The following is a 22642-nucleotide window of genomic DNA, read 5'->3' as shown; positions in this document are numbered from 1 at the left end:
ATTTATATAGACAAACAATTATTGCACTCAAATTGATATAAATTATAAAATTACAATTAATTTTATTTAAAACTCGCTTCGAAACAATGGATGTTTTGAATTTGTAAAGTAAAATAATCACACAAGAATAAGGCACACTCATTGAATTTTTATGTAACAAAATTAATAAAATTTGATGTAATAACCAGTATGCCATTATATAAAAATCTAAACAACTAATGCGGACCATACTTAAAAGAATAATGCTTGTATTGCTATGTCATTTTGCATTTTTTTTAATTCATCGATTCCATTTTATTTCTCTTAAAGTTTCTTTTTGTATTTTATATGTTAATTTAAAAATTATAAAAATCTTCAAAAAAATTAAAATTTAAAAATAAAAAATAAAAAATAAAAACTTAAAAATTTAATATTTAATATTTAATATTTAATAGTTTAGTCCATATTTCAATTAAAAAATTTAATATTTAAAATTAAAAAAAATTCTAAAAAATGATAATCTCGGCACAAAAATTTTGAAAGAAAAAATAGAAAAATATGTTAGAAATATAAAAAAATTTAAAATTAAACAATAGCGGCGTTTTTACGTAAAATGCCACAAAAAAATTAAGCTTAAAAAATTGAATTATATGGCATTTTTAGTGGAAACGACACAAAAAAAGGAAAATCAAAATCCCCAATTTTTTGTTACCCGCTCATTACTCCCTCTTCTTCTCATCTCCGTCGCGCCCTAAATCCCCCAAACAACTCTCAAAATTTGCCCCCAAATTTCCCATTTCCAGCAACACCAAGTCAATACACCTACACCATTCACACTTCTTTTTCCTTTTCATTTCTTCAAAGGTAGTAGTAGAAAGGGGAGTTCTAGGAAATCTGGTCGAGATTCGGCTGAGAAGAAAGAGCCAATGACACCTAGAAGTGATAGGCCTACAAGGGAAACGAAAGTCGTAGAAAGGTATTCAGCTCCTTCTGTTGCAAGGTCTTCCTCGTTTAAGAAAAAAGAACACCCTTTCAGTTTCAGTTTGAGGGTGAGTTTCTCACTAGAAAATTGAATTTGCTTTTTCATGTCTGGTCTTTTTCTTTCTTCTCTTATTATTACAACTTGGGTCATAATGGAATATTGATCTGTTCAGATTCAGGTACCCGATCTTTCCCATTTCCCCTTTTCCTTTTCCTCATCTTTTAATTTATGATCGATTGATTTGCTTATTAATTTGTTAAAGAATTACTAGCACCTAAGGTTTTGTTCTCGTAGGCTTTTTTTAATTAGTTGGAAAAATAAATTTCGGTTTGACTGCCACTGCAGTTAGGTATGGATCTGCTTAGGTTTTTAATTTCAAATTTTTTTTAGCTAAAGTATGGATCTTTTCTCTTTTTTGAGAAATCAATTTAGTGGTTATGGGATTTTTTTTTGAAACTGAGTATATATGGGGATTTCAATTTATGCTTATTCTATATTTTGGGCATGTTATAAATTGTAATCTAAAAGACTTATGGGGTTTTCATTGTTGCTGCAAATATATAATTGGTTTTGATGTAAAACACATATGCATCAAGAAATAGTTTTAAGGTTGGAAAGTTGGTAATATGCTCAAAAATTGCTATTCCCCCCCTTGAATTTGATTTTGTTGTGGCGTTCTTTGCTTATGAATGTGTTGTGAGTTCCACTAACGAGTTCACTAATGCCTGCTGCTATTTTGATTATGCTAATGATCAGTATTGAGTAAATATGGGTATTCTGTAGAACTTGCATCATGGCCTTTTGGCTGATTTTTTTTCTCCTTTGATTTTATATTTTTATTCTACATTGCTGATCTTATTTGTTTGATGGTAATAAATGAAATTCCTTTTCTGGTGCTTGTGATCTGCTAAAATTTGGGCATTACTAAAGTTTAATGCAAATTACTTGTTTCATATCTGGGCTACTATCAGTTGGGTGGTTGCAAGGAACTGATGTCAGGCATGGAGGTCGCCAAAGATCAAGAACTAGTAGACGGAACTGTTGCACAGGAATCTGGAAAATCCATGCCGTCATCTCAACAGGAGGTCTTGTTATTATCTTCACTATGGAATGTTGATTGATTAAAGATCATAGCTATGTACTGGATTAAAATTATTTTTCTGGAGTTCTTCCGTTGAGGTGATTTACTCTTTTTTCTCATGTCTATTTTAGGTATTAATTCAAGCCCTCCGTCCCAAATTGCAGGTATTAATTCAATGCTTGTAAGAGATATTTAATAATATTCCCTTCTTGTGTAATGTAAGTTGACTTAATTTTGGTCCAAATCTGATGGATAACATAGTGAGAATTGTATATGTAAGTATGTATTTTAAGAATTGTAGTAAATTCCTCTGATTAGTGAGAGCAATAGAGTAGCCAGTCCATTGTTAATGCTGCAGGACAGTGCTGTCTAAAGAAAGTTCAAATCAATATTGTCCACTTTTGTAGGATTCATTTATTGGACTAAATTTTAGATTAATCCGGTCCACTTTTCAGATTATTTATATTGGTCACACATGCGCCTCTTTAATTGGTTCAAAAGATAGTAAACAAGCTTTACTCACTTTTAGATGTCTAGAGGGACAAAAGGGGTTTCGATAACAACTGAACCAAAGTGGGTTACTTTATAGGTTCCATATGGGGTTCTCAAACAACTGGAGTTTTTGGATTTACTTGCTTTATATTTATGTTCGGAAATGGAAGATGATATAAAAAGTCTTATCTAGCATTTGCACTAACGTGACTTAAAGTTTAAGATAAGCAACTACCTTAATTACATCTTTTTATTTTGGTACTATATTGACTTGGTGTGGTCGTTTCTTCAACCTAATTAACTTCTATTTCATACTGAATTTAACATTTTATAAAGAGCAACTGAATGATTTCTGATACAAGATGTTCCTGGAATCATGTTGTAATGGAATTTTTATGCAGTTTGTCTTTGTAATTTCAAGCACTTTACTTCCAGGAAAGAGAAAAATAAAAGGGTTTGAGATGATTTTCATTGCAATTCTCCTTTTTTTCCTGTCCAATATTTTTCCTCAGATGTGTGTTCCCATGGTCTACTTTTGATTAATCACTTTTTCATGTTTTGAGACCTCATGATTAATTAAAACTAATAAGTAAAAAAACCATCAATAATTGAGGTTTTTTATATGATAGAAGATATTTTTTATGCTGTTACATCATTCATAAAAGTTAATTTTTTTTATGTTATGTTAATTTTAGATGTTAACTTTGAAGTACATTTGTCCGATTCTCAATGCATTTTCTTATATATTTTCTACCCAACATCCATTCTTTGGTCACAAAATGATTAAAATCATAGACTTCTTTTGATGTTTTTATCTTATATATGATTAAAATATATATGATCTAAAAGCAAGAAACATATGTAAGGTGATTTTGCTATTCATTTTGCTCTTAGATTAATTTGTCCTTGTAGTAAGTGAATGTTAACTTTATATTTTGCAAGAGTTGAGAAGGAAAGAGGATGCAATAGCACGAGGTAGGTTCTTTTTTATTTTTTTATCTTGATGAGTCCCGAGTTTATCCATTACTAGTTTGACTTTGACATGAGTCCCTTAAACATCTTTTGCTTTTTTCTTCCAAAAGTTTAACGTCTTTCCATTAGAGTTTCATCGTCAAATTTATCTCCTCTTCCTTTTGATCGACATTTTCAATACTTTGGGTTCAAGATCCCCTATATGCTAGAGGTATAGAGTTCAAACTTTGGCATAAGCTTGTTTTTCAACAACTATGGCATTTTTTGCTCATCTTCATCGATTAGACATTTCAAAGTGACTAAAGATAATACCAAATTTGTTTGAATGAAAAATAATTACTTTATCAATGCTATCGGACATAGAAATTAAGATTATGATAACTAAAAACCAGTGATATTTGTGAGTTTAATAAAAAAAGTGAAACATGTTATGAGTCGCATGAAATCGAGAAAGGAGATAGACATTAAACACGTGAGGTTTGTCATGACATCTCCTTTAACCTTCATTTGACCCTTTTTGTCTTTTTCATATATGCTACTTATTTTCTTTTTGAGGCCTTTACAAGTCCATCAACATGAAACTAGACTTATGCCTGTCACTTATTTACAGCGACATTAGCATTTACGATTAGCCTAGCATCAGTTTTTTTATTATGGGTTTACTTTTTACTGATTTCACTTTCGTTACAGTAAATGATATAGCTAATTTCCTTGTTTTGCTCAATCAGGTGATCGAGATTCCGTTTAACAATTTTCTTTATTGTTGGAACAAGTCTTAACCAAGATCAAGATCAAAGTACTTCACTAAGTTATATATGCAGGCATTGCAATACTTTGGCTTCATCTAAAGCTTGAACCAGCCCTCTGTTGTATATTGTTTCTTCTTCTTTTCTGATCTTTTTCCTTTGATTAATGAGATGTGATGATGATTTGGCATTATTTTCTCACCAGGATGAATTATGTTTTAGAAATTCTAATACTTTGTGTGTCTCTGTGTGTGTGTGTGTGTTTTTTTATGTATTAAATTACATATTGAATCAATGGTTATGTATTAAATTTAAATTCATTAATTTTTATATTTAGTTTTGAAGTTTAAATTTTAATGGAAAATTTAATTTAATTAATATTTTTTATTTATCCTTAAATGTATATAGTTTAAAGTTTAAATTTCAAAAATTAAACATAATATAATATTTAACATAGAAATAAATATTATTTAATTAAAATAAAATAATTTTTTTGTAAGATGATTATTTTTAGCAGCGTTTGTGAGAAAAGTGCGCTAAAGGTTATGATCTTTAGCGGCGTTTGCGAAAAAAGCGCCACTAAAACTCTTAGTTTTTAGCGGCGTTTTTTCGAAAAAAACGCCACTAATTTTTACGGCATTGCATATAGCGATGTTTTTTGCGGCGCTTTCAGTATTAGTGGCGCTTAAAAACGCCGCTAAAGGCAAAAAAAAGACGCCGCTAAAAGTCTGTTTTCCTGTAGTGCTCCCTACTCTTTCCTTCCTTGCATGTAAAGGTATGCTTATTTTAGACATTCGCCCTGTTTGTAACAATGACGATGAGAATGTTAACCACCTTTCCTATACTTGTCAATATGTTGTTAATGGGTGGGAAGACATTGACCCAGTTTGTCTTTGTAAGCATGCAAATATGGATTAGAAGAATTGGATGGCTCATTATATCTTGTCTAAAAGATGGTTTAATTCTCATAAAATCCATTGGAATGTTATTTACTGCTTTGCTTTATGGAATTTTTAGCTTAATAGAAATGATTATGTTTTTCATCATAAGCATGCTAAAGGTAATATTGTGAATAATATTATTGATAAAGTTGAAGAGTTTTTTTTTTTTTTGCTCTTTCAGCTATAAACAAAAGAAATGTTGCTTCTATAGTGTGAAAGTTTCTTGAAATCCATCTTCTATAGGCTTTTGCAAAATCAATATTGATGGTTTTATTACACCCAACTTTGCAAAATACTCGAACTCAAGTGGGAGTCAGGGAGCTGATTGAAAAGTGTTGGAGTTGGGGGGAACTAGCAAAAATTTAGAGATTTTGGTGGTTGTTTAAGAGAAAGTTAGTGTCCTAATCCAATTTGGTTAGATTGGGATCGACTAGTTACATAGTAAGGAACATAATAATTAGGACTGTTTGGCGATGACGGTATGTGAAGATCGCGCCATGAGGATATATATATAGGTAGGAGGACAAGAGAAGGAAGGGAATTCCTTAAGCTTGTTTAAACCTTCTTCCATTCTAAATTATCATCATCTTCTTCAATCGTCTTGAAAAAGAACAGACTATAGCCATGGGAGACGCTACATGTTGTAGTAGTCGTAGACATGGATGTCTAAGAGGAAGAAAATACCGAGGGAAAGCTTTCAGGTCTAAGGAAACACTAGCATTCAGGTAAGCTACAGTGATAAGGATAAGAAAATAGAGTGAGTTTCTACACCTTGCTTTTAGGTGATGAATGATGGATGATATGTTACTTGTAGGAACTAGGGAATGTATGAGTAATCTGTGCATGAGTAGGGTTGTAGTGTCATGACAAGCCGATTTATGTTGGTTTAAGATAGAGAAGGATTAGATGCATATATTGCATGATATTTTGGGAAAAACCTCTACGGGATAGATGAAGCTAGGATGGGAAATGGGGCCTGAACCTTTTGTTACTGCCTTAGGAGAAGCTTTAGACCTTGCAGAGGGAACACTTTGGTGTTCAAGCATCAAGGTTAGGTGGTGTTGAGGAGGTAATGGGAGGAGGATTCTAGAAATGAAATGATGGAATGGTATTTACTACGATGGCGGTATCGACTAGTCCTTCGGAGCGACATCGTGACGACTATAAACGGCGTTAGACCATAAATGAAAGATTCTTAATCTATAATATGATTTATTTCAATTATTAACTTCAATTTTCATATACAAATTAATACAATACATATATCTATTGATTTACAATTTTACACTTTTCACCCAAAGCATTTACACTTTATACGATTTGGTCCTTAAGACCAAATCAAGCCTAATTCTTATAATTAAACTTTAAACCATTGAACCTATTTTTTAACCATTCAAAAATAGCCCCAAAAGTTTTAATTTTATCAAGAAAAACCATGTCCATTTTAATTTATTTTCAATTTAATCACTAAACATGAAAATTGATAAAAATCACTTTACAACCTTAATACAAATCATCATCAAGCTCCAACCCAAACCAAATACAACTATAAAGCTTCAAAAATTTCAATGGCATAATTTCTGTACTTTGATAACTTCACAAATAAACCCCAAAACTAGCTAAATTCCATTACCAATAGGTTAGAACTTAAAATTCATGATAAATAAACCAAGAAAATACTTACATGCACCAACAAAAAGCAAGACCAAAGTTCCTAATGTTAGAACAATGGTGTTTTGGCAAACCACGAGGAGAAAAAGAAGATCAAAACCCTCACTTTGTTTTGTTTTATTTTATTTTTATGTTAATATATCTTATTATTAATTTTAATCATAAAAGCTAACATGTAATATACATACAAATTCATTTATAACCATCCACTATATATAAAAATGGCATAATTACCATTTAAACCCTTCCACCTATACTAATTAAACCATTCAATCATCATAAATCAATAGCAATCAAGTTTTACATCTTTGACGAATTTGTCCATTTTCTTTAATTAACTAATCGAACATCAAAATTTTCAAACTAAATTTTAATAAGACACTAATGACTTTAGAAATATTAAATAATTAATATCTACAGTCTGACACATCGAAATTGTGGTCCCAAAACCACTATTTCTAATAACACTGGAAAATAGGTTGTTACAGGCCTCATTTTTAGGTTTTAAGCGAACTTGTAGAACCATATTCGAATAGTGAAACTTTATATAGAAACTAAGGCCATAGGAAATTATTATGAATTTTCTAAGTGTATGTATTAGTGGTAAATAGGCCTAGGTGAATAAATTGTTTTGAATTTAAATTTAATTATGGATATATTGTAAACTTTAATGCGTTCTTGTGACATCCGGTACCGAGCCCAGCAATCGAGTTGGGTATGGGGTGTTACATGTTCATGGTATGGGGTGTTACAGGTTCATACTTGGGCAATCCACAAACAACATGTGCAAGTTATATAATTTGAGATCGGGAGGGTCATATTAGATTTGGTGCCCTAAGTGTAATATTTTCGTCTAAGTACACTTGTAATTTTTTTTGAAAAGATTGGTAAATAAAATTATTCATGAATTACATTAATACTTTTTATATTGTTTTCACATGGTTTTTGCACATAGAGCAAAATGGAAGCAAATGTTGTTTACTAGTTGTCTAATGTTTAAATGATACTAAGTAGTATTACGTGGTCGGATTGTAATACAAAAAGACATCTTGTATTAGTAGACAAACATAAAAATGTCCTTAGTCTAATCAAAGATGATAAAATCGATTGAAAGACTAACATTGTCACATCTCGAAAAATGGGTTAGAAGAAAATTGGATTAATGAAATAAAGAGTGGTCACTTTCTGATTTTTAGTTTTAATTGTGAAAATTAGGAAAAATGAAATGATCTAATTCAATGGTTAAGTGTTGTGATTGTGTGTGAAAGGTCCTATGTTCAAATCCTATCTCTTGGAATTTTGTTAGTTTTAACCCAATTCCTATCCCTAGTCTTCTAGCTTAAATCTTATTTCTAAGCAAGTTATGACAAAATGAGTTTGTTGGTTTAAAGGTAAGGTGTTAGCTTGCCCTAAGTCTTATGTACGATTCCCATGTTGTGCGTGAGTGTAACATTTTTATCGTTGGCACTTGTTAGTTGTTGGGTTACAGTTATTTTAAAAAAAAAAACTGGTGGATAAATCTCTATTTATTATAATTTTTTTTAAATTTTGTTCCTAGAATTCCTATTTTCACTCCATCATTAACTATCCACTTTTCCCCATTCCTACACGCTAATTTTGGTTTTGTTCTTCTTATTCTTCTTTTCTTATTTCTTTGTTTTCTTTTGTTCTTTTTTGTTCTCTTGAGATTTTTGCTCACGTTCTTTGTTGGCTATTGTTTCTTTACTGTTGTTCCATTTGTTCCATGTGTTCATGTGTGAGTTTTGTCTTCTGATTATGGTTCAAAGCTGGGTGTAAGTTTGTTTAATATATTGTCCATTATTTTGGATTGAATTTATTTATTTTTTTGATAAGATAAGAGCGGTTAGTATTTAGTCTTCTTGTTACTTAGTGTTAAACATTTTTGTGATTTTGTTTAGGTGAAGGGAATGAGACTTAGGTTCCATCAGTGGAGTGATTTTCGTTTTCGACATTGTTTTTTAGTGGTTTGTAATCGAACCTCACTTAGGGACTAAAATTTTTTTAAAGGAATTTGATGTTGGATAGTATTTTTTTGGTTAAGCTAGTTAATTGGATGAATGATTATAGGATTTGAGAGTTCTCAGTTGCGTGACTAATCAGCAGTACTATCAGGTGTGTGAAACTAACCTGATTTATCGCTTGAAACACAAGAAAAATGCAAAACATTGTCTATTTTTAAAATTGCTTAGCGCCACACGGTCGTGTGCTAGGCCGTGTGGTAGATTGTGCATGCCACACGGCTGTGTGGCTAGGCCTTGTGGGGCACAGGGCTGTGTGTGATTTTGTAGCCCGTGTGGGTAGGCCGTATGGACCAGGCGAGCTAGTTTTTTTGGGTCGTGTGGGCCACACGACTGTGTGGGCAGGACCAACTTTGAGGCTCGATTAAGGGAATCGAAAATTGGGTCCATGGGCATTATGTAGGCCCAGAAAATCATAAGCTTGAGTAAACAAATATGGGTAAGTGTAAGAGGTATGTTAAATAAGTTCCGATTAGTATAATAATGCATTATGATTTTCTATATATAGGTACGTGAGTTGGGCATGATTATTTTTTAAATCTGTTATATGTTCTGAGAAGCTATCAAATTCGACTGTGCAATATGATATGCTATGATCAATATACGTTATGTGTAAGTTACGCTTCGTATAATATCTATTTTTGTATGTGTGCATACAACCTATGTGAAATGTATGTATGTTAATGTGACTCTGCATATGCATTGGGATGGGTTCTAATTTGATGGAGGAAGTGTTATGCAACACCCCTAGCTCGCATCCGTCGCCGGATTAGTGCTACGGAGCATTACCAAAAGTTAACATCATACAATAACATTTATCCAAGATATACAAAACATAGCAATAATATTCAAACTCAAGCACATAGTCCCTTATACTAGCCATTGGGGCCCTAAAAACACATTAGAAACGAGTCGGGACTAAATTCGAAACATATGGGATTTTATGGAAAAAAATGCAAATTTTGAAAACTACAAGGGTCACACGGTCGAGTGGCAAGGCCGTGTGATCGAAGTAGGGTTACATGATTGTGTCCTAGCCCGTGTCCGTGCTCGTGTAACTTTTAGATTTGGGTCACACGGCCAAGCCACACGCCCGTGTGCTAGGCCGTGTAACAGCTTGACTTGTAACCCTTTGTAAGCTATAAGGGACACATAGTTGTGCCCCTGGATGTGTGTCACACACAGTTGAGACACATGCCCTTGTTTCTAGCCGTGTGGATGAAAATTAGGCCATTTACAAGCCATTTTTCTCACCCAAAGTCTAGCAACTTACACAAACCAAAAGTACCTATTTACATGCATTCAAATGACACCTAACATGAGTATATACAATCTAGAACATCATATTAACTAACCATTCAACCAATATACCAAAATGGAACCTCAATCTCAACAATCAAACTTGATTGAACACCTACTAAGTTCATCCATAATTCAATCAACCAATTGAACAACTTAAAATAATATATTTACCATAATTTCACATACCATTCTCATGCACAAAAAATATGATTATGACCATTTCCACATCTACCATCTACCTTAATAAATTTACCAAATTCCAAACACATTCAAGGTTACCAACTAGCCATTAACAACTTTATAAATATCTCATTCCATACCAACCAACATTTCATAGCATACCATTATAATCACCACTACACTACCATTATTTTAGGACCTAGATGCTAAAATAACAACCATTTAAAGTACCATATATACGTGATATCATATCTACTACTTCATCACCTAAAATAGCATATTTACAAGCCACACATAAAGGCTAAATTCATCACACAAAGACACCTATACATGCCATTATAACCATGACTCAAAATCATGAAAATCTACCGATATAGTTGATGGATAGTGTGATGGATCTCCTACAAGCTTCCAACCCAAACGAGCTTCCGATTATTTAAAAACATCATGAAAATAACACAAAGTAAGCATTTAATGCTTAGGAAGTTTGTACATCATAAACAATGCTTATCATTTCAATATATAAGCTTAAAAGTAACTAATGAACTAATCCAACATAGCTTGGCACAAGCCTAAGCACCAAAAACAACTTACGTTAGTGATTAACACATAACTTAGCCAATTTCATCGTACAACAATAAGCTTTCATGTACTTACATACAAGCATTCATACTATTATGAACATAGCTAGTAAACTTTAATCACCAACATCTCATATCTTTTTCATGTTTTCATGGCATTACAAATCAAAGCATCTATCATTCCTTCCCTTTTTTATACTCATTGAACCACTAGAATAATATCAGATACGCGAGAATCTCACACACTGTGTGCTAACATATGGTTGAAATTGTTTCTTTCTCTTTTCTCATATAAATGCTCTTTCGAGAGCCATAAGTGGGTCTGCTCACACAAGTTGTCAGTTGAAACGTAGCTGCATAGTACTGCTCACACAAGCTATCAAGTAACCACAACACATGCCAAAAACTCAGCCACCAGTAGGACGTTCAGGACCAGCACCTGAAACACGGTAACTCCTAATGACATGTCATTTGTATCTTATATATTCCTGAGGTTCAAACGAGATTTAAAAGTCGTCGAAACTTCGTTGGATATTTTTGTAGAGTCGTAATATCATAATACAACATAATAGCATTTAATTCAAGCGTATTAAAACTTTAATTAAGTGTATGAACTTACCTCAATCACAAATGAAGAAATACGACGGGCTAATTCAACACTTTTTCCTTTCCCCGATCTAAATCCTTACTATTATTTTCTTGATCTAAATAATCAAATTCAACTCATTCAAATACCATTCTATTCAATTAGATCCAAAAATCATATTTTGACAAAATTACACTTTTGCCCCTTTAATTTTGAATTCATTACAATTTAGTCCTTAAGCTTATAAAATGAAATTCATGCAATTTAGTACCAACCCACTATAGTCGAACTTTACTTAAGTCCCTAGCAAGCCCTATATTTCATTTTTTTATAATTTTACCATGATTATTTTTCTATTTTTCAATTTAATCCCTAATTGACAAATTCATCAAAAATCTCTTAACAAAATTTGTGTATCTAACAACAACCATTCATTTTCTTCCAAAAAAAATCATAAAAACACATATACATTCATGGTAAAACCCTAAAAATTTAATATTTTTGCAAATTAGTCCCTAAGCTAGCTAGATTAAGCTACAATGACTCAAAAAACATAGAAATCATTAAAAACGAAACAAAAATGCACTTACATGCACAAGAGAAAGATGGTCGAATGCTTGAGCTTGGCTATGGTTAACCCCTATTTTCGATTGATGAAGAAGAAGAAAGATGATATCTTTCTTTTAATTTATTTTAATTTAAGTTGTTTTACTAATTTACATTTTTAACCTTATTAATTAACATCCAAATTACTTAATTTAATTCCCATATTTTTTCACTTAAAAAAATGGTCTAATTACCATTTAAGGCCATTCATTTTCCAATTTCATAGCAATTTGACACCTTTTACTAATAGAACTCAAATTTTGCACATTATGCAATTTAGTCATTTTATCAGATTAAGCATGGAAACGATAAAATTTCTTAACAAAATCTTTATGTGACGCTATTAACATGATGGAGACATGAAAAAATTAATAAAATAATTATTTCGACGTCAGATTTGTTGTCTCAAAATCATTGTTCTGATTTCACTGAAAACGGGTTGTTACATGTTATATGGCAGTTTTACTACAATTCTAGCGGTTAGACCACAAATATTCATTTGGCAACTTAGCTGCATATTTATGAGTGGCACACTGCCACATATTGTTGTGATTGGTTGCACAGAAATGGTGTGTAGCTGATGGAGGTAGGATTTGTTCTGATTTGATATAACATTTTGATTTGATATGTATATGCTTCTGAAAATATAACATTCTGATATGATATATGTCTCTAGATATTTGATATTTTGATATCTTATTTTCATACGTGAGCACTATAAGTAAAACTCTGTTACGATAGTTACAAATTATACTTGTTATGGTAAGGAAAATATTATACGTGGGTTAAGCTACACACTGAGCTTTTAGCTCACTTGTTTATTTAATATGTTTTAGGTTAACTTCTGACTTAGGACCAGACGATGTGCGGGAGCTCGAATTGGTTACTAGTTAAAATATATATGGGTTTACATTTTAATTATGTTTGAACTGTAATATGTTTTTGAGTCTAGTTTTGGTTTTTGGTTTTAAAGTTGACATTTAATATTTTTGAGCATAAATTTGCCAATCACACAAATTAACAAGTTAGATTTCGATTTTCAAAATTGAAACAAGCTAAGGATTTTCGCTACAAATTGAAATGGGTTTTATGAAAATTTGTAACGAATGATTCAAAACATGCCTTTTTGGCGAGCTGTACGTTTCACTTATCGGGATTGTGATTTTCAAATAACTGAAACTTTGGTAAATTTTTCTCTACAAGATTAGGTAGTCATTTAAGTAATTTCTAAAAATAAAATGTTTATGTTTTTGGAAAATGACTGTATTATTTTGGAAATGGTTTGCAAATGTTAGTACTTTCAAAATATGCACTGAGTTTGGTTTAAACCAAAGCTGTGAATGAGTTGATGTAATTCCTCAACAACTAGTCATAACTTTTAAGTCTAGTTTGGGGTATTACAAATATGTCATCTATCAAGTCCAATTGAGGGAGATGCTTTAACTTGGGCATTAGAAAGGATGACTCTCAGAAGATAGAGACATAGATATGACTGACTAGACCGGCAAAACATTAGACTGGACCAAAGTAGAATAGATTCTAAATCTGTTTATGGATCTATTTGCTTGTAACTTTCATAGTGTGACATACCTAAATCCTGAGTGGATGACGGACTATGTATGCGTGACTCATACACTTTGATGGAAGTAAAATCCTGAGTTCGAATAGATAAGGAGCCAAAAGTTTGTGTGTAGAGTGTACGACTTTTACAGTATGTAGCGTCATTCACAATAGTGGAATTCATAGCCCGAGACATGGGTAAATGATATCCTTTCATTGACATTACATGGTTGATGAAAAGTAAACGTGGCCACGGGTCGTTCATATTTGTGATGGATGACTTGATCACTATTTGACAGTGATTGACTTTACATGAAAGAAGATGTAATGGTTACCATGAGATAAAATAGGATTATATTGGGAGAATGGATATTATCCCAAAGAGATCAAGGATATATTGTGAAAGCAACACACTTATGACAAGGTCATTGGACGAGCACTTGTATGTCGTTTGGGAGAGTTCAGTCATGATACTATAGTGGAATGATTTCGTGACAAAATGAGTAATTAATAAGCAAAAACATGAACTTAATTATAAATCATTTGATCTCTCATTACATATGTCCAATCGGTCCCTCTATTAGCTCGTTGATACTAGAATAATTGCGTATTTGAATCGAAATGAACAGAACGAATAAAAATAGAGAGATGAAAAACATTCATGAATGATTATGGTTTTATCCAAAATAGAGAAATCAAATCATTTGGAAATGAATGTGGTTTTCTCGAATTGGAGATGGAAATGAAAATGAAAATGAGAATGATAAATGATTCATTTGCAAATGTACATGGATTACTCAGAAATGATCAGAAAAATGAGTTTATATTTTTTAGCAGTTTTAAAGCTTGAAAATTGAAAATAAAACATTTGATGATACCGAACAAGTTGAGCTGTAAAATACTAAACATTTTTTCTCGAAATTTTACTAGGGGTAAAATCGTCATAATTTTACTGGGGTAAAATTGAGATGAGAAAATTATTTAATTAGAAAATTAATATTATTTTTGGAAAATAGAAAAATATGTATTGGGCTGAATTAAATTATAAAGTGTTGTGTTAATACAATGAGAAGCCCAAATCCCCATCATAATACATCTGAAGGGAAGCACACCCTATTAGCACTTCCTTTAGGAAGTTGTTTTTCTATTTGAAATAAACCTCTACAATTCAACAAGGGTTCTACTTTCTCTCCCTATAAATAAATGATGCCGGTAGAGCTATTTACATAACTTGAAGATATTTTTACTCTGTCAAAAAATACAGAGAATTTATTCTCAATTATTATATATTTTTCTGGAATAAAAATTCTATTTGTTTCTATTTTGAAGAGAGAATTTTTGTTCTCACTCCAAAAGTAACCAAAAGTAAAGAAAACTTTTTTTAGTTATGTGTTTTAATTCGATTGGTTCAAATCCACACTCAAAGCAATTCGTGGTACAAGAATAACAGAGAAGATCGTTTGGTTGAAAACTTTAAGGATCCGCTTATCCAAAAACACAAGTACAATTTCGATCTAAAATGTATTACTATAAATATCACAAACAGAGTTGGTTTTCAAAATTTTAATTTTCCTTTCTGCTAGACGACTGTTTTCAAATCAGTTTTTTTTCCAACAGGTCATTGAGGAATGGTGAGGCATATCCTGAGAGTCAATAGTATAAAAAGCTGAACTATGCGATATTTGAGAAGGTATCAACCTCGCTAAATTACTTAGGAATTAACTGTGAAATTGAACTTGATGTTACCGCTGTTGTTAGTTTTATTAATAATGATAGGATTGATAATCAAATGCTCATTACTTTGATTCGAAATTGCAAGATGCTCCTTAATGGTTTCCAAAGTGCAACTTTGAAGCACATCTGCAGAGAAGGAAATCTGTGTGCAGATATTTTGGCTACGTTGGGCAATAGCTATATGGAACCTCAGATTATCGGAGTGTTCGATTTTGGTTTTGTTGTTAAACTGCTATGAACCCCATTGTGTAGGGAGAAGCTACTCCCGTACTATTGGCTTTTAATCTATTTATTTGCTCCATCTTAAAAGAAAAAAGGACAACCTTCACAACAAACATGGGCCTAAATAACAATATACTAATTACGTTAAGGTAGTAAAATAATAATGGAATATATAAATAGCTAATTGATTGTATGTTGTACAATCAATAAAAGAAAAGATAATAATTGAATAAAATAATCGTGAAATAGAAACCATTAAAGTACTAATTGTTAAGTATGACTCCTACTTCAGTTACATTTGAGAAATAATTTTTTAGTTAAATTTTGTTTACTTATTTCAATCAAACTCTTATTAGTCTAAATTATTTTTTAATATTTGACCTATGAATTTAGCTTATAAATAGACCATTTTATAACATTAGAAAATACACCCATTATATATTAAAATTCATAACACGTTTAGAGAATTTTGTGTTTACATTTTGAGGGTTCTTTGTTTTCGAGTTTTTGGGGTTTAGTCGTTCTTTTCTATTATAGTAATTTTTTCCCGTAGTTTTTTATCTTCTTTTGAGGAGTTTTTTCATGTTAAATTTGTGTGTTTAATTTCTCAATTCTTCTCTTATTTTTACTTATTCTTTACTTAATCGGGTCGATCCCAACAATAATAATGATGAAATATGAATGTGCATATATAAGATTTTCTTTAATGCATGATGTACGGGTGATTAAATGAAAATAACAATAAAATAAGGTGAGTACTTGAGTATTTTGAATATACCAATAAAATAAGATAAATTAAATTCTATGATTATGCGAATAAAAATAGATTAAACAAATAAGAGGAATATATCAATAAGATTTAATGGGTGAATAATTAACAATTCTGAATGTTATAAACATGTTAACCATAGAGTATTCACTTATCAGAATTTTAGGTCTCCACCTAGGATTATTTCAGAAAATGTATGGGTGCTTTAGTTGTTAATGAATTTTTTAAATATTTTTAAAAGTATACAAGTGTAAGTGTACATTTTTATATTTTTCTTTATTCTTTATGGTAGAATTAATTTTTTAAATACCAAGACACTAACGTCCCCTGTAAGCTCTATTTTTTTTATATATATTTTTCTTGAATCGAGAATAAAAAGGTTTAAGTTGTTTTTTCAGTGACATATAATTGGAAATAGCTCAAATCATTTTTAATCAACTAAAAAACCAAGAATTGAAAAATAAATTGATTAAGAATTAAAAAAATCGAGGTTCTTTTTTTATCTTTAACAAAATTTTGAATTTTATCTATTTTTAAATACAACATTCTTAATTTTAAATAAATATCAAATGAATTTTATGAATTTTTTAATTATTATTTTATTTTTAAAATTTTTAAAGTGATGAATTGTCCGCTTTAGCTTATTGAACCAAAATTTAAAAGTTCAACCAGTTTGATTTTTGATCCTATTCTTACAACATTAATATTGTCAATTAAATTATATTAATTGATTTTTTAAAATAATATTAATTAAATTTTAGAATATTATGTTTTCTAGTTTTTTGAAGGATTTTTTTAAATTGGTACAAATTTATACACACCAACTAAATCATTAAAAAATAGAAATATTTTTCTTAGGAAATTGATTTGTGTTGCTAAAAAGAAAAATATTATCTACTAATGGGTGGTACAAAATTTAGACTAGTGATAAAATTGTTATTGGATGGTACAAAATTTAGACTAATAATTAAATAGTTATTTGAGTTTGATATTATCAGTCAAGTCACATTAATTCAATTAAAATATCACATTCCCTAAAAATAGGTTATTAGAATAAGGTTAGTAGATCAAATATTCAGTTCGAATTTTGAAATTAGGATCGTAGTGATTAATTAAGTAAAATATTATAAAATAATAATTGAGATTAAAAATTTAGGTTGGGAAATTTAAAATTAAGTGTTTGAGAATTAATTTTCTTAAAATAGATTTTAAAACGAAACTGGATTTAAAAATAATTAAGGAAATGAGTTTTAATTAGAAATTAGGATTGATTTGAAAAAGGGTGAAAACTGAAAGTGGCTAAAAGGGCAATTGCCCAATTTTTAAAAATTAGTTTGCCTATTTAAACCACCCACTTCACTTTCCTCCATTTATCTTTCCATTTAAAAAAAATTCTCGCATAAAAAATATGAGATTTTCTCTCAAATTAACTCATCTCTACTGATTTTATAGCCTTCCAAACACCAATTCTTCCTTCAATTTTAAAGAAAGTTCTTCCTTTCTTCATCAATTTAGTCTTTCATCGAATTAGTTCTAAAACTTATCGTTCTTCTCAAATTGAGGTAACATTTTGATTCTTATTGATAATTCTAAGCGTGTTGTTTTTATAAATTGAGATTTGATAAATTATTACGAGATTTCAATAGATCTAAAGCTTTTAAATCAAATTTTAATTCAGAAATGGTGAAATCCAGAATATTAAGTTAAATTGTTGTTTTAAATTGATTTTCAACTTATTTTGAACTAATTTTAAGGTTTTTGAACTCAATTTAATAGATCGTTAATGAATTTTTATGAATTGAGAGTTTTTCCTCTTTTAATGTTCATGTAAGCTTAATTTTCCAGAAAAGTTAGATCAAATAAATTTGATGAAATTGGTGGCTTAGATTTATTATAATATTATATTTAGGATGTTTAGAAATTTGTTTGGGGATTAGGAGCAAAAATTGAGCAAGGAAATCTCTTATTTCGGTAAAAACTAGCAAGATTTCAGTATTGAGAAAGAAAAGATTAGATCTATGTTTTTAATGTGACTTGAATGTATTTGTGGTTGTTCATAATGTGTTTACATTGCGTGTAATATGTATGCAAAGTGTCAAATTCATCAGGAGCCTCTACAAGCAAGACGAAAGGAAAAGAAAAGCTCATTTGAGCTTTCGATGTATGAGTGGAATCGACTAGGTGTGTGATCGAAATTGCTGCTTTTAGACACGATTACTTAAGTTAAATGGGAGCTTAGGTTGGCCTAACCACCTAAACTAAGTTTCAAGTGTAAGTTTTCCTACTTCATCTATTAAATATTACATGTGATGCTTGTATGTTATCATATGTGATACATGTGAGATATTTAAGCGTGTGATATGTGTATTTGACAGTGAATGTTAAGTGGCCTATTAGTTTTATTGTAACAACCCGATTTTGGGGCTCGTCGGGACAATGATTTTGAGACCACAAATCTAACGCAGAAAAAATTACTTTTATTATATTTTTATTGTCAACAATTTTACGGAATAATTTCGTGAAAATCCCGTTCGAAAATTTTAACGTTTGGACACTCAATTTAGTCAAAAGGACTAAATTGTAATAAGTACAAAAGTTCAATTCTACTTGTTAAAGGTGTCCAATTGCTATGGGATTTTAAATTAGAGGTCCTTATATGATAATTAGACCATTATTTAAGTTTATGGACAAAAATGGACATGATTAGGTGAAATTTTGAAAGTTTTAAGTGAATGGCATTTTGGTCATTTGGTTAATAAAAGAATAAAAAGGGAAAATAAAGCCAAACTGAATTTTACAAGACACCATAGCTAGGGTTTCTTCAATTTTCAAGCTTGATTGTAAGTACATCCTAGCCCTGTTTTTAATGCTCTTTACATTTTTGAAGTCCTCGTAATCCGGTTTACATATTTCTACCATTATTTTGAAGTAGAGTTCATGTTTAAAAATTTACCCATGTGTGACATGCATGTATTTTGATGTTTGATGGAAGATATTGTATGTTTAAGGTGTGATAAACAACTTTTACTAAGTGATTTTTAGTGAAAATGTATAAAAACGACTTATTTGTAAAAGTTGTTAAAATGGGTAGTAGAATTGTGATTTGATGAAAAATGTAGGCTTCTATAAGCATGAAATTGGTTCGGCTAGGCTTGGCTTATCAAGAAATTGAATACATTTCATTTTATGAGCCTAAGGACTAATTTGTAAAAATGTGAAACTTTATGGGCAAAAAGGTAATTTTGCCATAATGTGATGTTTGGACTGATTTGAGTAATGTGGATATTAAATAAGCTAAATTTTCTATTATAGATCAAGAAAAACGAAGTTCGGACCTTGATCAAGGGAAGAATAAGGTGTTTGACAATTAAATACTTTTTTACTAATTTGTACCGAGGTAAGTTCGTATGTAAATAATGTATTGTTTTATTTATGTTTTAAATGCTTTAATATTGTATGACTTATGATTGACTCCGTGGATGTAATTGACAAAGAGAGAAATATCCCGGTTGAACCTCAGGAATAGATAGGATACGAATGTCATGACATTAGGGGTAGTTGAGATTACGTGTAAGACCATATCTAGGATATGGCATCAATGTAAGACTTTGTGTAAGACCATATCTGGGCTATTGGCATCGATATGAGATCCCATGTAAGACCATATCTGGGATATGACATTGGTATGGTAACGTATGTGTGAGACTCTCGAGTATTTTTTAGTATTCCAAATGGTTCAACGAGAAATTCAACGAGAATGACAAGCTATGAAAAGCTATGTTATGTTGCGAGTTGGTATAGGTACGTACGTAAAACTCATTGAATAATGAGCTCGATATGTGATGATCCGTTGGTAAGATTAAGAATGAGTAAGTTATGATTAGATGACCTTAATACCATTTATGCCAAGTTCATCATATGTATTTGTATGTTACATGTGTGGTTATTATTTGCATAGGAACTTACTAAGCTATATAGCTTACTCCCTCTTTCTTTTCCCTTATTTTATAGTGTCACCAAGCCAACTCGGGATCGGATACTGTCGGAGATTCATTTGCACTATCAACTTAATATTTTGGGTACCAATGATTTTATTATTTTGAGTTATGGCATGTATATGGACTTGGTCTTTTTGTTATGTTTCATAGTTGATTTGGCCAAATGTATTGGCTTGTAATGGTATTGATTCATTTTGTATATGGCCATTGAATGTTGGCCTATAATGGTTATGATGGCCTATGATGGTTATGTTAGTTATTGATATATTCATATGATGGTGCTTTTCATGGATGTGGGATTTTGCATGGCTTGAGTTGATAAGTTTGTGTTGTCGTATGTGATGGACAAAAGCATGTGAATGATGTGTAGATGCTTTGGTTGTGGTTGATTTGGTTGAATGTTTATGCTTGGAATGATGTTATGTTTTTTTGTGTAGGTTTGTGCATGGAAGGGTGACAAAATGGCTTGGAAAATAGCCTTATTCTTGTCCACACGGGTAGACATACTGGCATGTATCTACGCCGTGTGTGACACAGCTTGCCTCATAGGCGTGTGATCTAGCCGTGTGTCCCCTGCACCTTAATTGTTGCAAAAAAAATGCTCACTATTGAGCACACAGGCAGAGACACGAGCATGTGTCTTAGCCGTGTGGACGGCATGGCCTCAGGCATGGGCGTGTGCCCTGAGCGTGTGAAGTCTGCACTTATTTTATGAAAAATTATAAAAAAATTAAATTGTCCAAACGGCCTAAGCACACGGGCGTGTGTCTTGTCCTTGTGACTTCTATTTGTTCATAGTTGACAAACAGAGAGTTACACGAGTTAGGGACACGGTCGTATGTGACCACACGGCCTGCCCACACGGGCGTGTCTCAAGCCACATGGGCGTGTGGCTCTTAAACCATGAAAATTTTTCTAAAAGATGTGAAATTTTCTAAAGTTCTCGGTTTAGTCCCGAACTACTTTCAATGCATGTTTTGGGCCTCGTAGGCCCGTGATAAGGACGATTTGAATGTATGTGAAAAGTTTTAAATTTGAACAGAAATTTAAGTCTTAATTTTTTATGTTTGATTACGTTTAAGTCGATAATGCCTCATACCCTGTTCTGGCGTCGAATACGGGTAAAAGGTGTTACATTTAGTGGTATCAGAACTACAGTTTAGTCGATTCTCGGACTAACGTAGCATGTGTAAAAGTCTTGCTATACATGCCATAAATGAACTGTGATAGTATGATGTCTCCTGACAATTTTAAATTGTGTTTTCATACAGTAATGGATCCCAATTAAGTTGAGGCTGATGAAGTTGAAAGTAATGCACCGGCTCCTGCTCAAGGGGTAGTGCCATCTGATAGTAGACCTCATACAGTTAGTTAAGGAGAAGAAGGCAGGGAAGCCTTTCTCTACATGATGAATAAGTAGTATACAAAATTTGTTTGAACAAATCCAAATGCCAACCTCCTTCACCCCCACTTATTCCTCGACCAGTTCCCGTAGCTCCACAAGGTATAGAATTTGTAAGAATGAATAAGCCTCCGGTTGATAAAATTCGAAAGCATGGGGCTAAAGACTTCATAGCTAATGTGGATGATGATCTCGAAAGAGCCAAGTTTTGGCTAGAAAATTCCATCAGGGTATTTGATGAGCTATCCTACACACTGGATGAGTGTTTAAAGTGTGCTATCTCGCTTCTGAGAGATTCTGCATATCATTGGTGGAATACATTGGTATCGGTGGTGCTAAGGCAAAGGGTTACATGGGAATTCTTTCAAGAGGAGTTTCGAAAGAAGTATATTAGCCAACGGTTCATTGATCAGAAACGTAAGGAATTTCTTGAGCTGAAATAGGGTCGTATGACAGTGATCGCGTAACGCCCCAAAAATCTTGAACTTTCTTTTTATGATGGTTTTGATAAAATGTGTGCTTAATATTCCTAGTCAAGTGTTATTTATGTGATAATAGGCCTTCGTTAAGTTTAGAGTTTGAACTTTGGGGTGAAGGAAATTATAGTTTAACAATTAAAAGAACCTTAATGGCAAGTAGTTTGGGTTTTAAATAAATGAAGGAGGAACTGGACACAAGGAGACTTGTGTTGGAGTGGCAAGTAGTGTTATATGTGGGGCTTCGAGGTGGCGTCACATGCATGGAAAAGAGGTTTGGGGTTTGAATCCCTCTTTGCTCAAAAGAAGGATTTATTTTTGCT

General features: G+C 31.6%; 1 protein-coding gene across 4 annotated transcripts; it reads left to right on the top strand.

Moving 5' to 3' along the window:
- The first annotated feature begins 622 nt into the window (after positions 1–622).
- Positions 623–4496, top strand: LOC107952826 (uncharacterized). Of its 4 annotated transcripts, none has more exons than XM_016888019.2 (5): positions 623–1028; positions 1933–2046; positions 2174–2206; positions 3476–3509; positions 4235–4496. In XM_016888019.2, exons 1-5 carry the CDS (start codon positions 906–908, stop codon positions 4252–4254), a joined length of 324 nt encoding a protein of 107 aa, XP_016743508.1. In that variant the 5' UTR covers positions 623–905; the 3' UTR covers positions 4255–4496. The 4 variants fall into 4 exon arrangements, with proteins under 4 accessions (XP_016743508.1, XP_016743509.1, XP_016743510.1 ...); XM_016888021.2 differs by having other exon boundaries at positions 647–1028; positions 1948–2046; XM_016888020.2 differs by lacking the exon at positions 3476–3509.
- The last annotated feature ends 18146 nt before the right edge of the window (positions 4497–22642 follow it).

This window comes from Gossypium hirsutum, chromosome A07 (assembly GCF_007990345.1).
Source record: "Gossypium hirsutum isolate 1008001.06 chromosome A07, Gossypium_hirsutum_v2.1, whole genome shotgun sequence".
Classification (NCBI taxonomy): Eukaryota; Viridiplantae; Streptophyta; class Magnoliopsida; order Malvales; family Malvaceae; genus Gossypium; species Gossypium hirsutum.
The sequence above is the reverse complement of the archived record's forward strand: the minus strand, read 5'-3'. Positions and strand labels throughout refer to the sequence as shown.